The sequence below is a fragment of the Gorilla gorilla genome, chromosome 20 (assembly GCF_029281585.2).
Source record: "Gorilla gorilla gorilla isolate KB3781 chromosome 20, NHGRI_mGorGor1-v2.1_pri, whole genome shotgun sequence".
Lineage (NCBI taxonomy): Eukaryota > Metazoa > Chordata > Mammalia > Primates > Hominidae > Gorilla > Gorilla gorilla.
This window is the reverse complement of record NC_073244.2, coordinates 47,706,264-47,724,082: the sequence shown is the minus strand read 5'-3', so window position 1 is coordinate 47,724,082 and position 17,819 is coordinate 47,706,264. Positions and strand designations below refer to the sequence as shown.

Here is a 17,819-nt window from a genome sequence, read left to right as displayed (position 1 = left end):
GGATTCCAGACGCTTCACCTCCAACCTCCTCCTGATCCTGTAGTCTCCGAGCCGACCGGCTCAGAGGCCAGCACCCGGGTCGCGTGCAGTTCTCCCCCGAGCCGCGGGAGTCGCGAGGGGAGGGGCCGAGGGCGCGGCGCCTTCTGGGAAATGTAGTTCAGCGCCACGCCCGCGATGAGCAAGATGGCGCCCGGCTTGATCCCAGCCAAAGGGATTACCCTCATTCCCGAACCGTGTCTGAGAGTCTCCTGGGGGTCCTGGCTTAGTATCGCACCGTGGCTGTTACATAAAGTCAGCACAGCGTGTTTAAGCTGATGTTACACCACTACCCAATCCCAGGGATAGAGTAAACTAAGACTAAGGCCTTACACCCCTGCCCCGGCCAGGGAGACAGTCCCACAAGCTCTGGCGGAGGAAAAGTTCGCGCGAAAAGCTGACTCAAACCGCTGAACCTTCTGGGAAATGTAGTCTACCCTCAAAAGAGTGGCACGGAGGACGGGCCGAGATCTCTCGATTCCGTCCGGTTCTGAGCCGGGGCCTGGCCCAGCCCAGGAGACCTCTGGGAGCGCTGCCCGCGGAAGGAGTGCGCAGGCGCGGAATCTCCGACTCGCCATGGTCGTCTTTGTCTGCCGGTGAGTTGGGTTTCGGCCCTGTGGGACTTGGGTTTCTGGACACTGAAACGGGCCAGGGACGCTGGAGGGGAGGATTTGCAGTGCCTGCGACGGGGCTGGGAGTATGGAGGGCAGGAATCGCCTTCTATGATGTGCGGTGATCCGAGGTTGTGTGGCTGGGGGCAGGGGTACAGTACGGGTGGGTTCGCGGGTGAGTGACCGAGAGTGTGAGGGGGTGTTAAGGGTGCAGAGTTAGTGAGAAACTGGTTCCAAGTTTGTGAGGATGGACGGATGGCTTTGTGAGGTAGTAACCTCTAAGCCTCACTTTTCTCATTTCTAAAATAATAAAGATGCGTTTTCTGGAAAATAGGAAACGGAAAAGCCTAAGGAATTGAGCGGATAAGTAATTTTAAAGGTGTTTTTTTATATAAAAGCAGACCTATTGTGGAGTAGAAAACAAAATCAGCACTACCTTTCCATTATTTTTTTAAAGAGGAAAGATTTCGGAAAAACTTGTTACTGGATGCCTGTACACCCAGTAGGCATTGACTTTTCTTAATACTTTGGAGAAACTTTGGTGCAGTTGCTTGGAGAAACCCTGAACTAAGGAATATCTTTAAGAGGTCGTTTCCAATAGTGCAGACGGCACAGAATTTGGAAGCTACTTGTCCTGCCTTTAGCGCAGAGGTCAAGAAACTCCCTAGTTCGTCAGTGAGGGCAGCAATCTCACTCCTAATTTAATCAGGGTTTCCCCAGCCTTTTGTAAATATAGGGGAAATTCTTTTCTTGTGTATACAAAGATAGAAGTATCCTATCTTCAAGTATCTTGTCACACTTATTCTTAACATATCAACATATTCAAGTATCTTGTCACACTTATTCTTAACATATTTTTCAATAAAATAAAAAAGTAACAGGGTTAATAGTTTTGAAATATACAGAAAAAGTAAAAGATACAAAGAAGACAGGACTTAGTTTCTGCTTTTCCCCTAACTATTGGTGTTTCTAAGTTTCTGGCCTTGATCATCTAAGTACTCCTATCAGCAACAACATTACACTGCCATCCATGGCTTCATCTAATACAGATGACTAATAAATGTCTGTTTCTGCTGGAGGCTTGTCCTGAGCTCCTAATCCATATTATCTAATTGCCCAATGTGCAGTCCACCTGGAAGTTACAGGGAACTTCAAGCTCTTTATGTCTAAAAGGCTCCTTCTTCCTGCAGTCTGCCTCCATCTATTTCCCCTCTGTACCTGTTTCAGCAATTTATAGCACTGTCTAGCCAGGTTCTAAGGCACTTACAACTTAGAGAAGGCTTCTAAGTAAGTTTGATCCTTTGATTTGTTATATCCCATTACAAATTGTAAACCAAGGTTTCTCAGCACACATAATCATAAATGTATATGTTTGCTGAATCAGTGAATGAACAGTCAGCCCTCTGTGTCTGTAGGCTCTGCTTCCACGGATTCAACAAACATGAATCATAACTGTTGTTAAGCTTGCAATGGTTGTATCTGTACTGTACATGTACAGATTTTTTTTTCTTGTCATGATTCCCTAGACAATACAGTATAACAACTATTTACCAGACATTTACGTTGTATTAGGTATGATAAGTAATCTGGAGATAATTTTAAAGTATATGGGAGGATGTGCATAGGTTATATGTAAATATACTTCCATTCACTTTATTTTTATTTTTTTGAGATGGAGTCTCACTCTGTCACCCAGACTGGAGTGCAGTGGTGCAATCTCGGCTCACTGCCACCTCTGCCTCCTGGGTTCAAGCGATTCTCCTGCCTCAGCCTCCCAAGTAGCTGAGGTACGGGTGTGTGCCACCATGCCCAGCTAATTTTTTTTATTTTTAGTAGAGACAGGGTTTCACCATCTTGGCCAGCCTGGTCTCGAACTCCTGACCTCAGGTGGTCAGCCTGCCTCAGCCTCCCAAAGTGCTGGGATTACAGGCGTGAGCCACCGTGCCTGGCTTTATATTTGAAGTATAAGGGACTTGAGCATCTGCAGATTTTGGTATCCACAGTGATCCTGGAACCAATCTCCTGTGATATCAAGGGAAGACTATTATTATAGGACACTTACTATATTTAACTTCTCCTAGTTAATCTAAGTAAAATATTAGTCCTCTAAATTTTTTAGAGCTCTGACCTATAAATACCATCAGAATCATTTCCTGTATTTTTTTCCATATCACTCAAGGTTGGTTACTTCATATTTATGAGAAAAGTGTTATGGGGAAAAATTATATGCAAAGATGTGACTTCACTCAGGAGCAAGGTCACAAGTGACACCTGCTCGAAGGAACCTATACAGGTTGTGATTGTGGATAACTCTGGCATCTTAGTCTCTCGTAGTTTCTCTGTGTAACCTAAATTCTGAAAATAAGGTCCCTTCTGTTTCTCATTTTTGAAATGTTTAGAGCTTTTTTTTTTTTTTTTTCCTTCCTTGAGATGGAGTCTCCACTGTCGCTTAGGCTGGTGTATAGTGGCGTGATCTTGGTTCACTGCAACCTCTGCCTCCTGGCTTCAAGTGATTCTCTTGCCTCAGCCTCCTGAGTAGCTGGGACTACAGGCATATGCACCACGCCTGGCTAATTTTTGTATTTTTAGTAGAGACAGGGTTTCACCATGTTGGCCAGGCGGGTCTCGAACTCCTAATCTCAAGTGATCTGCCTGCCTCGGCCTCCCAAGGTGCTGAGATTACAGACGTGAGCTTCCATGCCTGACCATTGAAATGTGTAGAGCTTTTGAATGGCATAATGGGTCTGGCCTGAGGTGCTATGTACAAATACTGTTTTTCCATTTGCTCACATGTAGGTCAAAGCCAAAGAGTCATCATTACTTTGTTCTTTTTCACAGGCGTGCTTGCTTGTATATCCACAGGAGCTGCAAAACCTCTTAGAGTTCTAAGGGCGCTCCCTGAATTTTGGGATGCTGCTTTGTTCCCCAACCATAACATCCAAGTCCAGTGTCATTTTTCTGCTCACAAGTTTAAAGTCAGCACTTAAAAGAACAGCAACAGATGATTGAGAAAGAAATGTAAAGAAGGTTCTCTTTGTGTGAGTAAGCAAGAACCTGGTAGGTATGAATGAGATAAAGACTTATTGCAGTTATTCAGTGAGAATTTGCAGCCTCTGAGTTGTTTTGGGGTTTTTTTGTTTGTTTGTTTGTTTGTTTGAGATTTTCGTACTAGCCTTTGTCTTTTAGAGTGACTGTTGCTGGGAATTCTTTAGATACCTAAATGACATTTCCAGACTGTCTTCCTGAATCTATGCATCCCTTTTATCAGATTCTAGAGGACTGATTGCTCTTCTAAAATCTATTCTGGATGCCAGTCATTCTACATCATTTGCAGCCTCAATTTTATGATTTTTTTACAGCCTCAATTTCACTTTTCTTCCTTTCACTAACATTCTCCATTTTTCACTTTTCCCTGTATGCCTAGATGCATTTCCTTAAGCATTCAGTCCTTCATAGATCTGTTAGTTTTCAAAAATTAGCATGTAAGTTATTTTCTTTAAAATGTAATCATTCTGGCCAGGCGTGGTGGCTCACGCCTGTAATCCCAGCACTTTGGGAGGCCAAGGCCGGCGGATCATGAGGTCAGGAGATCACGACCATCCTGGCTAACACGGTGAAACCCCGTCTTTACTAAAAATACAAAAACAAAATTAGCCAGGTGTGGTGGCGGGCGCCTGTAGTTCCAGCTACTCAGGAGGCTGAGGTGGGAGAATGGCGTGAACCTGGGAGGTGGAACTTGCAGTGAGCTGAGATTGTGCCACTGCACTCCAGCCTGGGCAACAGAGTGAGACTCTGTCTAAATAATAATAATAATAATAATAATAAATAAAATAAATTAATCATTCTATGTACAACTATTATGTATCAATAAAAAAACTTTCAAAAACTAGCAAGTAGATTCTTTTCTTTACATTTTAACTTTCTATCATTCTTTCTCCTTCCATTGTTATATTCCTCAGAATTGAATTTTGCTTCCTTACTCTTGTTTTCTATTGTCTTCCTACCTCCAGCCATCATAGTCCAACACTATGTCACCTCCTGCTTTTTAACAATATTACAGGCTTGGGGATTAGTGCTGACTTCCTATTAGTTCATTACCCTGTTAATTTTAAAAAGAAATAATAATGGCCGGGTATGGTGGTACACGCCTGTAATCCCAGCACTTTGGGAGGCTGCGGCAGGTGGATCATGAGGTCAGGAGTTTGAGACCAGCCTGACCAACATGGTGAAACCCCGTCTCTACTAAAAATACAAAAATTAGCCTGGCGAGGTGGCGCACGCCTGTAATCCCAGCTACTCAGGAGCCTGAGGCAGAAGAATCACTTGAACCCGGGAGGCGGAGGTTGCAGTGAGCCGACATCATGCCACTGCACTCCAGTCTGGGCGACAGAGTGAGACTCCCATCTCAAAAAAAAAAAAAAAAAAAAAAGAAGAAATAATACTATTATTATCAAAATTTAATATGTATACTTGATAGAAAATTAAAACAATCGGGTATGTCTCTTCATTCCTGGCCCTCAATCCCCTGTTTCCCAGAAGCAGCCACTGTTAACAGTGTCTGCTGTATGCTTCTAAATGTTTTTATGAGGATACAAAAAGGCTTTCAAGTAGAGCAGTGATGTGATTGGACTGTGACAAGATTACTGTGGCTGCTGTGTTGAGAACTGTAGAGAGGTGAAAGCTAAAGTAGCAAGACTGGTAAGGAGGCTGTTATATAATCCTGGCCAGACATGTGGCTTAGACCTTGGTGGTCACAGTGAGGATTGTCCAAAATAGCCAGTAAGCTACGAGGTTGTAAAGAGTGTGTAATCTGACTGAAAGAGAAGTATTGTTTGAGCAACAAGGAGAATGAGATTGCTATTTAAAGAGATGAGAAGAATTTGAGAGGAGTTGGTTTGGGAGCTGGAGCAAGAGTTTGCATAGGGGCAGGGTAAGTTAGATCACTATTAGACATCCAAGTGGAAATGTTGAGTAGTCAGCTGGATATTTGAATTGATTGTTGAGAGGGGTCCAGGCTGGTGATTAGTATTTGTTAGGCATCTCAGATTCATGATATGTAAAGCAATAAGAAGTGTACTAATCACAGTAAAGCTAAGTGACTATAATAAACTTCAGAGTGCCAGTTTAAGGAATGCAGGAATTGATTTCTTGGTCACATAACACTCATGTGGTGAATAGTCCAGATTTGCATGCTAACTTTGGTGCTTATGGTCCCTGAAGCATATGGATTCCTCCCAGGTTCTCTCTTTATTATCTGGTTGTGGTTGGAGCTGGATCAACAATGCAGCCTGGTTTCAGCCAGATAGAAGATGGAGGAATTGCTACTCTAGGACAGGAGTTCAGCAAGGTTTTTCTGTAAAGGGCCAGATGGTTAATATTTAAATCTTTGTAGGCTACAGGGTCTCCATTGCAGCTACTCATCTCAAGCATTATACTGTGAAAGTAGTCATGGACAAGAAAATAAGTAAACATGGCCATGTTCCAGAAAAACTCTTTTAGTTTGCCAACCTTGTGGTGTTTTTTTTTATTTTATTTATTTATTTATTTTTTGAGATGGAGTTTCGCTCTTGTTGCCTAGGCCAGAGTGCAATGGTGCGATCTCGGCTCACTGCAAGCTCCGCCTCCCAGGTTCAAGCGATTCTGCTGCCTCATCCTCCCAAGTAGCTGGGATAACAGGCGCCCACCACCAAGCATAGCTAATTTTTTGTGTTTTTAGTAGAGACGGGGTTTCACCATGTTGGCCAGACTGGTCTCAAACTCCTGACTTTGTGATCTGCCTGCCTGCACCTCCTAAAGTGCTGGGATTACAGGCATGAGCCACCGCACCCGGCCTTATTTTATTTTTTGAGACAGAGTCTTGCTGTGTCACTCAGGCTGGAGTGCAATGGCACAATCTTGGCTCACTGCAATGTCTGCCTCCCGGGTTCAAGCAATTCTTTTGCCTCAGCCTCCTGAGTAGCTGGAATTTACAGGTGTCCACCACCATGCCTGGCTAATTTTTGTATTTTTAGTAGAGACAGAGTTTCACCATGTTGGCCAGACTGGTCTCGAACTCCTGACCTTAAGTGATCTGCCTGCCTCATCCTCCCCAAGTGCTGGGATTACAGGCGTGTGCCACTGCACCTGGTCCTGAGAATATTTTTTAAACCATGGGATAAATGTTGAAAGAACCATTTTACTTGTTGTTCTGATTATGTTTTCTAGTTCAGTTCAGCATTGTCATTTACAGTGTTAAAAATTCAATTCTGATAAGTGTGTGAAGGATGTAGGGTTTTAATTACAAAGGAGATGTAATTTTTAATTTTCTTTTGGATTGTTTGGAATATAGTAGCATAAGTCCTGATCTGTTATGCATCCTACCAATTTTCATGAATTTTTAAAAAGTAATTGGAAAACTTAAATAATACCATTATCTAATCAAAGTTTAGTAAAATTCACATACTAAGCCATCCATGCCTTGGGCTTTAAGGGGCAAGAGCTCTATTTTTTCCTTCTTCTTTCTTTCTTTTTTTTTTTGAGACAAGGTCTTACTCTGTCTCCCAGGCTGGAGTGCAGTGGCATGATCACAGCTCACTGCAGCCTTGAACTCCTGACTCAAGTAATCCTACTACCTCAACCTTCTGAGCAGCTGGGACTACAGGCACCTGCCACTACGCCCACCTAATTTTTAAATTGTTTGTAGAGACAGGGTCTCACGGTGTTGGCCAGGCTGGTCCTTTTTTTTTTTTTTTTTTTTTTTTTGAGATGGAATCTTGCTCTGTCACCCAGGCTGGGGTGCAGTGGGGCGATCTCGGCTCACTGCAACCTCTGCCTCCCAGGTTCAAGTAATTCTTCTGCCTCAGCCTCCAGAGTAGCTGGGACTACAGGCGCCCGCCACCATGCCTAGCTAAATTTTTTTGTTTTTGTATTTTTAGTACAGACGGGGTTTCACCATGTTAGCCAGAGTGGTCTCGATCTCCTGACCTGGTGATCTGCCTGCCTTGGCCTCCCAAAGTGCTGGTCTTGAACTGCTGGGCTCAAATGATCCACCTGCCTTAGCCTCCTAAAGTTCTGGGATTACAGGCGTGAGCCACCACACCCAGCCCTATTTTGTACTATGTTTATGTTTCTGTTTAGGTTTTCTGTCTTTTCTGGTTTCAGTTTGCATCGGTTATACTTGCTAAGTTTTCTGTTTGCATGGGGTTTAACAAAATAGTCTGTACTATCCATATTTTCTATCTATAGTTATTTCCAAATATCTTTTTCTTTTTTACTCTTACTTCTTTTAAGTTTTTCCTTAAGAATCCACTCATGAATTTATTATTTGTCTTTTTCTGTTTGTAATACATTAATTTCTTTTTCCTATTTTTACTAATTTTCTGTTTTTCTTTCCTTTTTCTTTTCTTTTTTTTTCTTTTTTTTGGAGACAGAGTCTCACTCTGTTGCCCAGGCTGGAGTGCAGTGGCACAATATTGGTTCACTGCAACTTCCTCCTCCCGGGTTCAAGCAATTCTCCTGCCTCAGCCTCCCGAGTAGCTGGGATTACAGGCGCACACCACCACACCCGGCTAATTTTGTATTTTTAGTAGAGATGGGGTTTCTCCATGTTGGCCAGGCTGGTCTCGAACTCCTAACCTCAAGTGATCTGCCCACCTCGGCCTCCCAAAGTGCTGGGATTACAGGCGTGAGTCACCACACCCGGTCTGTTTTTCTTATATTTACTTTTTCTTATGTTAATTACTTTGAGTGCTTATTTTATTACTTTTTTAAAAATGATGTAAGCTTTTATGCTAAAACTTCATTCTCCAAGCATTAATTTTCCCTGGCCAAAGGGTTTGTTCAAACCAATAGATTTTGAAATTTATAAGTGAAAGGTTTTGTTTTTGTTCTGTCATTTCTATGTGTTGGGTTTTTTGTTTTTTTGGTCAGAGTATTTTGTCCATCCTTTACTACTTTGTGGAATAGGCTACTATATGGGCTGATTTTGAGAATGTTCTTTGGGCATTTAAAAAGGTGGTTTATAATCTATTTTCAAGATATAGGATAAACTGATTAATAAAATACGTTATAAATGTGTCTACATTTTTCTTTTTATTTATATTGTATTTTATGGATTTGAATTCAGAGGTTGAGAGTGGTTGTTTTCTCAGTTACTAATGGGGTTCTGAAATGTTACCCCCAGTATGTTACAGTATGTTATACCCATACTTCCCCTTCTGACTTCTGATACTAGTAAGATCACTGCTTTTTTATTAAAGCATTTGTAAGCATTTACATAACTATAACACTGTAAGCATTGTTGACTGGTAAACCAAATGATTTGCTATGACTCTGTTTGATTTCTTGTATAACCTTTTGCTTTTCTTTTAATTAATATTTGCTTCTTTGTTTTGTTTGCTTAGTTTTCCATTTTTGTGTTTTGATTCTTCCCAAGCTTTCAGACAGAACTGTAAAACCTAGAAGTCTAGGTTGGAAGTAACTTATGGTTAGGATTATCCATTGTCTTGCAATCTGATGCCTTTTTGATGTGGTATGTCTTTTTCTTTTATTTCCTTTTATATGATAAATGTTTTGGAACATTTAGGATTTTTTGTTGTTGTTGTTAAGACAAGGTCTCACTCTTGCCCAAGCCGGAGTTCAGTAGTGTAATCATAGCTCACTCTCCTGGGCTCAAGCCATCGTACCATCTCAGCCTCCCCAAGTAGAAGGGAGTACATGTATATGCCACCACACCCAGATAATCTTTTTTATTTTTAGTAGAGACAAGATCACACTGTGTTGCACAGGCTGGTCTCAAACTAGGATCCTCTTTTTATCCCTAGCTGAAATTTTGTATTGATGTGCTTTCGCCGGTATCTTTTTAAATGGAATGTTCTTTGTACTCAATGGGCCTGCTAAGTATGTGGACTCATGATTTGTAATTCTGGGAAGTGTTCTTTATTAGCTCTTTGAAAATGTCCTGTATTCATTTTTCTTCGTACTTTCTTTGGAACTTCTTTGGTAGATGTTGATCCTTCCAGATTCTTCCACTAACCCACTAATGTTCCAACCATTACACTCTTTCTTTCTCCTTTCTTCCATTCTTCCTTTTTTTATTCTAGGAGATTTTCTAGACTTTCTTTCCCCAACATACTGAATTTTTAAGATCAATTTCATATTGTTTATTTCTAAAAACACCTCTTTATAGAACACTGTTAATATTTCATTGCAGTGATAATAGTAATCTCCTAACTTTCCATGATATTAATTGTAGTATTATATGGGTGAGTTTTTCTGCTCTTTGCCTTGTATTTTATTTGATCTGCCTTTGATGTTAGGGCTTTCATCAAATGTTTTCTGATCTTTAGCTCTACATTAATTTGTGTATGTAAGCGGGGCTTATGAAATGGTGGTTCTCACTGTGCATCAATCAGTAATATAGATGTGTTTCGTTAGATGATTCCAAATGTTAGCATCTGTAGGTGTTCTCATGCTCTTCTCATTTTTTCAGAAAATAATTCTTCCGGGCTGGGTGCGGTGGCTCATGGCTGTATTCCCAGCACTTTGGGAGGCCAAGGCGGGTGGATCATGAGGTCAGGAGTTCAAGACCAGCCTGGCCAACATGGTGAAGCCCTGTCTCTAACTAAAAATACAAAAATTAGTCGGGCGTGGTGGCAGGCACCTGTAATCCCAGCTACTCGGGAGGCTGATGCAGGAGAATCCCTTCACCCGGGAGGCAGAGGTTGCAGTGAGCCAAGATCGCACCACTGCACTCCAGCCTGGGCAACAGAGCGAGACTCCATCCCAAAAAAAAAAAAAGAAAGAAAGAAAAAAGAAAATAATTCTTCCATCATCTGACACCTAGTAACCACCAGCATTCTCGGAATCTAACAGTAGAAGAGCCTCTGTTATGTGTATAAACTTTTACTTATTCTTCTCTTACTAGGATGCTCTCATTACTTTGCTGGTCATCACTAAATTTGGAGCCTCTTGGTTTTGTCTGGATGATAAACTTCACATTTCTGTCCAGCTAGGAGAGTTCAGGGCATTAGCTGGTCCTTTCACAGTCATTTTGTAAGCCCTGCCTTCCACTCTTGCCCAGTTTCTCCACTGACAGAGTGTATCTGTCAATATCTGTGTTACAGACCTGTGAAGGTGGCCCCCACATCTGCTGGCTTTTCTTTAAACCACTCAGTTCTGCTGTTAATTTACAGTTCTCTATTTGCTTTCTTTCCAAAATTTCCTAATACTTTTTTTTTTTTAGAGACAAGGTCATACTCTGTCACCTAGGCTGGATTGCAATGGCATGATCATAGCATACTGCAGCCTCGAACTCCTGGGCTCAAGCGATCCTCCTACTTCAACCTCCCAAGTAACTAAGACTACAGGTGTATGCTACTGCACCTACCTAATTTTTAAAATTTTTGTAGAGATAAAGCCTTGCTGTGCTGCTTAGGCTGATCTCAAACTCCTGGCCTCAAGCAGTCCTCCTGCCTAGGCCTCCCAAAGTGCTGAGATTACAGGAATGAGCCACTATCCCTAGTCCTCCTAATACTTTTTGTCCACTGATATCTTCTTAACCTTTTAGTTCTTATGTGTCCCTCTTCACCCTTTTACTGTCATTTTAATGGTGTTTCGGGAAGACATAGAAATAAGCACCTTATTTAAACTTTTCTGTTCATTTTATTTTTGCCCTGTCTTCCTATGCACTCCCAGTCTTTTAAGTATTTGTCCTTTCATCCTGTTTCTCACCGATTCCTTATGTTTTAAAGACCAAGTCGGCTGGGCGCAGTGGCTCACGCCTGTAATCCCAGCACTTTGGGAGGCCAAGGCGGGCAGATCACGAGGTCAGGAGATCGAGACCATCCTGGCCAACATGGTGAAACCCCGTTTCTACTAAAAATACAAAATATTGGCAGGGCATGGTGGTGGGCGCCTGTAGTCCCAGCTACTCAGTAAGCTGAGGCAGGAGAATGGCGTGAACCCAGGAGGCGGAGCTTGCAGTGAGCCGAGATCACGCCACTGTGCTCCAGCCTGGGCGACAGAGCAAGACTCCCGACTCAAAAAAATAAAATAAAAGACCGAGTCTTGCACTGTCACCCAGACACTGGCACGATCATAGCTTATTGCAGCCCTGAAATCCTGGGCCTAAGCAATCTGCCCACCTCAATCTCCTCAGTAGCTAGGACTACAGGCACCATGCCTGGCTTTTAATTTTTTATAGAGTTTTTAAATTTTTTATAGAGACGGGAGTCTCGCTGTGTTACCAAGGCTGCTCTCAAACTCCTGGCCTCAAGCAATTTTCCTGCCTCACCCTTCCAAAGTGCTGGGATTATAGGTGTGAACCACCATACCTAGCCTTATTTTCTCTCATTTTACTGATTTATGAAGTGTGCTGGGTTACATTTAAAAGCAATTAAAATTACACATACCTGGGAATGTTATTTGTATTTGAACTTTATTTTATAATGAGACTAGGCTTGGATAAAGAATCTATTTTACAGCTGTGCGCAGTGGCTCATGCCTGTAATCCCAGCACTTTGGGAGGCTGAGGCGGGCGGATCACCCGAAGTCGGGAGTTTGTGACCATCCTGGCCCACATGGAGAAACCTTGTCTCTACTAAAAATACAAAAATTAGCCAGGTATGGTGGCGGGCTCCTGTAGTCCCAGCTACTCGGGAGGCTGAGGCAGGAGAATTGCTTGAACCTGGAAGGCAGAGGTTGCGGTGAGCCAAAATTGCGCCATTGCCCTCCAGCCTGGGCAACAAGAGTGAAATTCTGTCTCAAAAAAAAAAAAAAAAAAGAATCTATTTTACAGTAACACATTTCTGAAATTATATTAATAATGGGAAACTTCAAAGGTGTTAGTGATATTATGTTGATGATAATGATAACCTAATTTATTGGACACTTATTACATGCCAGGCACTATATATTATATTAACTCTTTTTCAATTATGATTTTTTTGTACTTCCTTTTAGAAGAAGCCTGGGAAGTTTATAAACAGATAAAGACGCAACATGAAAGACTTGTAAGTTAAGTCTCATCTTTCTCTGTGAAAATACAGACTGAGGGAAAATTTAGGAAACAAAGTATTTCCTCTGAACAGTCATTGATTCTTCAAGACCACCCTTCTGTGTATGGAACTCAGTTTAAAAGAATTTGAAACATAATTTATACACAATTTATACCTAAATATGAGAGAAGCTGTATAAGAACCATTAAGAATATAAAGAGAATGTTACATTTTATCCCTTTTTGTAATCATCTCATCTCAGGGTAATCAATGTGAGAGAAGTCTTCCATCATAAATTTAACTTCATTAGATACCCGAGAATTAATATTGAAAATACACCATATGAATTTAGTGAATGTGGGAAAGCTTTCATCCTTATTACATCTTATTTGATACTAGGGAAATCTCCTGATTAAATTCACATGCATGATAGATAGGCATGTTGGAAAGTCTTCAGCATGAATCAGATCTCCTTCAGCATGATCAAATTCATACTGGAGAGAAACCTTATGAATGTAATGAATGTAGAAAAACCTTTAGCCTGAAGCAAAACCTTGTAGAGCATAAGAAAATGCATACTGGAGGGAAATCTCATGAATGCACTGAATGTGGTAAAGTGTGCTCTCGAGTCTCATCCCTTACTCTACACCTTAGAAGTCACACAGGAAAGAAGGCATATAAATGTAATAAATGTGGAAAAGCCTTCAGCCAGAAGGAAAACTTCCTTTCTCATCAGAAACATCACACTGGAGAGAAACCTTATGAATGTGAAAAAGTTTCTATTCAGATGCCAGCCATCATCAGACACCAGAAAAATCATACAGGAACCAAACCCTATGCATGTAAGGAATGTGGCAAAGCCTTTAACGGCAAAGCATATCTCACTGAGCATGAGAAAATTCATACTGGAGAAAAACCATTTGAATGTAATCAGTGTGGAAGAGCCTTCAGCCAGAAGCAATACCTCATTAAACATCAGAACATCCATACTGGAAGGAAGCCCTTTAAATGTAGTGAGTGTGGAAAAGCTTTTAGCCAGAAGGAAAACCTCATTATACATCAGAGAATCCATACTGGAGAAAAACCTTATGAATGTAAAGGGTGTGGGAAAGCTTTCATTCAGAAGTCAAGCCTCATTAGACACCAGAGAAGTCACACAGGAGAGAAACCTTATACATGTAAGGAATGTGGGAAAGCCTTCAGTGGCAAGTCAAATCTCACTGAGCATGAGAAAATTCATATTGGAGAGAAACCCTACAAATGTAATGAATGTGGAACAATCTTCAGGCAGAAGCAATACCTCATTAAACATCACAATATTCATACAGGAGAGAAACCCTATGAATGTAATAAATGTGGAAAAGCCTTCTCTCGAATCACATCACTTATTGTACATGTGAGAATTCATACGGGTGATAAGCCTTATGAGTGTAAGGTCTGTGGGAAAGCCTTCTGTCAAAGCTCATCTCTTACTGTGCATATGAGAAGCCACACAGGTGAGAAACCCTATGGTTGTAATGAATGTGGGAAAGCCTTTTCTCAGTTCTCAACCCTTGCTCTGCACATGAGAATCCATACTGGTGAAAAACCTTATCAGTGTAGTGAATGTGGGAAAGCTTTCAGCCAAAAGTCACATCACATTAGACACCAGAGAATTCATACTCATTAAAGTTCTCTATGAATGCCTTGGATTTAGCAAAACGTTCAGCAGATTTTACACTTAATAGTGTATTGGAAAATTCATTTTACATTAAAGTGACATGAATGTGGGAAGTCCTTCAGCAGCAATTCAAAACTTAAATACTATGATGTTTAATAAGTATTATAGTATAAAGAAAACCCATACCCCCAAAACTCCCACAACAAGCATTATGGATGCTGTACTTCTAGGAGTATACTCATTAAAGTTAGGATCTAGTCATGGACACTACTTAATGTGTTCCTGGAAGGCCTACAGATGCATTAAGAAATAGATACGAGACGTATGAGGATTTGAAATTAAGAGACAAAATTATCATTTTTGTGATGTTTTGCTACATATATGAATTGTAAAACTAGAATCATCAAAATTATTTGTTGTTGAAGCAGTCATAAAACTGAGACTGAGACAGAATATTGAATTCAGAAATGTGTGCATGAATATATGGGGAATTGGTAATTGATAGAGGTGGTATCCCAGATTGGTGGGGAAATCATGGATTACTTAAAAATTAATTGACTCTTCATATGGAAAACTAATATCTCCCATCATAATATAAAATATTTTTCTTATGAATTAAAGTACTGAAGACTAAAATGCAAAAAGCAATACTTAATAATATAACAGTTTTATAAGAAGATGTTTTTAAAACCTTAGGGCAGGAAAGAACTTCTAAAACATTCCAGAATACCCGGTAGTTCCACTCTTGAGTATGGTAGTCCCCTATTTTCTGCAAGGGATGGACTCTAAGACCCCCAGTGGATACCTGAAACCCAGATAGGACCAAACTCTGTCTATGATTTTTTCTTATATATACATACCTATGATAAAATTTAGTTTACAGATTAGACACAGCAAGAGATTTAAAACAATAATAAACGTAATATGGAACAATTATAACAATATACTGTAATCATAAAAGTTATGTGAATATGATCTTTCTCTCAGAATACCTTATTGTACTGTTCTCAACTGTTTATGAACTGTGGTGACCACAGGTAACTGAAACCATGGAAAGCAAAGCTGTGGATAAGGGGGAACTACTATATATATGCATATACCCAAGAAATATGAACACAGGGAGTCATGTACTGGTCTGTAGCTGTATAGTTCATTGCACCATGAGTTATAGTAGCCAGAAGTTGGGAAACAAATGCTGTCTCTTGTGAAATAGATGAATAAAATGTGATATAGTAACATAGTAGAGTACTCTCTAGCAGTTAAGTGACAAATTAAGTCTATATATTAACAAATATTTTTTAAAAATTACAGTGAAGAAAAATGATGAACATATTGTAATGATGCTTCTGTGAATTTGAATAAAATCAACACTAACCAGCCCTAGTACTAAGAATTGGTTATGGATAAATTATGTAAAACTAAAGAATGGATTGAAAGGATATGTATGTACTCAGTTCCCAAAAGTGGAGTGGTTACCTCTAGGAAGAAAGGAGGTGGAAGGGAAGTGTTACCAAGCATGGTAGTTAAAGGATACTTCAATTTTGTATCTATTTCTTATTAAAAAGAAATAAACATTCTAAGTAAACATAACAAAATATTAATTCTGGGTGGTGGTAATATTTGTGTTCATTCTATCATTCATGCTATTTATTTCCTTAAACTTCTGAAAGTTAAAAAGTCCAGATAGGAGTGAGGAAGCTGTACATGAAACATAATGGACTTACATTCCTAGTCAGATACTAATATTCTGTAGAAGATATTTCTAAAATCATATCTTTATGAAATAATTTTTAATTGGGGTGGCAACTTAAATTCAATTAAACTAACTCATGTGTCACAAGAGTAAATTTTACATAATCTGTACATAGTTCTAATCTGTATATAGTCTTGGAGGTTATGATTTGCCACAGGTTGGTTGGATCACATACATTTAAGGATCATATTATTAAATAATATATGCACAGACATGGAGAGAATTAGTTTTTACTAAAACATTTATCAGAAATTTTAATACTCTGCATAATCAGTATTAGCATTAGAAATTAGCCACTTTTAAAATGAGAAAACTGTGTCACTCTTAAATTTTTTTTATAAGCCATTGAGGAAAACATTAACTCCTGGATTTCAGCTTCACTTTTAACCTGCAGACTAAATTTCTTTCTCAATTATGTTGTCTGACATAATTGGGTGTGTCTGCACCCAAGTCAATCCCAACCCCCTTGTTACCTTGGGAAGACCGTGCTGAAAAAGGAGATCTTCCACCTAAACAGTGTTCTCTTATTTGAAGCAAATCTTTTTGAGAATTTGTTTACTTGATTTCTTTCCACAATAAACTGACAGAGAAAGCTACTAATGATTTTTTTTTTTTTTTTTTGAGGTGGAGTTTTGTTCTTGTTGCCCAGGCTGCAGTGCAATGGCACGATCTTGGCTCACTGCAACCTCTGCCTCACAGGTTCAAGTGGTTCTCCTGCCTCAGCCTCTTGAGTAGCTGGGATTACAGGCATGCGCCACCACGCCAAGCTAATTTTGTATTTTTAATAGAGACGGAGTTGCACCATGTTGGCCAGGCTGGTCTTGAATTCCCGACCTCAGGTGATCCACCCGCTTCGGCCTCCCAAAGTGCTGGGATTACAGGTGTGAGCCACCACGCCTGGCTAATTTTGTATTTTTAGTAGAGATGGGGTTTCTCTAAAGGCTGGTCTTGAACTCCCGACCTCAGGTGATCCACCCACCTTGGCCTCCCGAAGTGCTGGGATTACAGGCGTGAGCCACCGTGCCTGGCCTGATATTTTTGAATGATTATGAAAATGGGTATACAGCATGCAAACCTTAGACTGATTTTAAATATGTTAATTTCTTTTAAACTCAATATAATGTTAATATTACTATAGCACTTATTAGCATTTCTGAAGGTTGGTCTTGAGATAAGATTGAAAATGACAGTTGTTGATTTTCTGAGATAATATACCCAAATAAAATATATGTATGTGTACATGAATCTAAACTGTCTTCTTCTGTTCCTTATTTTACTTTACTTAAATAATCTTTCATATTTTTTAAGTGTTTTGCCCATGTGCTTGGGTAGCCTTGAAGTCACCAGAATAACTAGGACTCGAATTCAGACCAAACCAGGACTATCTTTTTGTGCCATGAGTTAGCCATGGTCCTGGACCCAGCAAAAAGAATGATTATGATGGTCAGAGTAAGATGAGCAATTGCAACATAATATTCTCTAATATTGTATACTGTAAATTTATTCAGCTGCCCTCATTTACTCACAGTTTGCTTATTTGCCACCATAAGAAATGCTACAATAAAAATTCATGTAATCACCCCTTAGATTTCAGTTGTTTTTATTTCTGTGGGTCAGATTACAGGGAAGGGATTGGTAGATCAAAGGATTGATGTTATTTTAAAATTTTTAATAGATGTTGTCAGAGTCAGGTCCAAAAGAACAACATATCCTCTGGCTCTACAATAGATCCTATGATGCTACTTAATTGTATGCTTCTTTGATGAGTATAAACCTCACTTGCT

The 17,819-nt window shown here is 40.1% G+C and overlaps 1 protein-coding gene across 4 annotated transcripts; it reads left to right on the top strand.

Moving 5' to 3' along the window:
- Window positions 1-210: 210 nt before the first annotated feature.
- Window positions 211-17,616, top strand: ZNF260 (zinc finger protein 260). Of its 4 annotated transcripts, XM_055369123.2 has the most exons (4): window positions 288-632; window positions 3,486-3,704; window positions 9,061-9,156; window positions 12,588-17,616. In XM_055369123.2, the coding sequence occupies exon 4, from the start codon at window positions 13,062-13,064 to the stop codon at window positions 14,289-14,291; it is 1,230 nt and encodes a 409-aa protein (XP_055225098.1). In that variant the 5' UTR covers window positions 288-632; window positions 3,486-3,704; window positions 9,061-9,156; window positions 12,588-13,061; the 3' UTR covers window positions 14,292-17,616. The 4 variants fall into 4 exon arrangements, with proteins under 4 accessions (XP_055225097.1, XP_055225098.1, XP_004060651.1 ...); XM_055369122.2 differs by lacking the exon at window positions 9,061-9,156 and having other exon boundaries at window positions 211-632; window positions 3,486-3,685; XM_004060603.5 differs by lacking the exon at window positions 9,061-9,156.
- The last annotated feature ends 203 nt before the right edge of the window (window positions 17,617-17,819 follow it).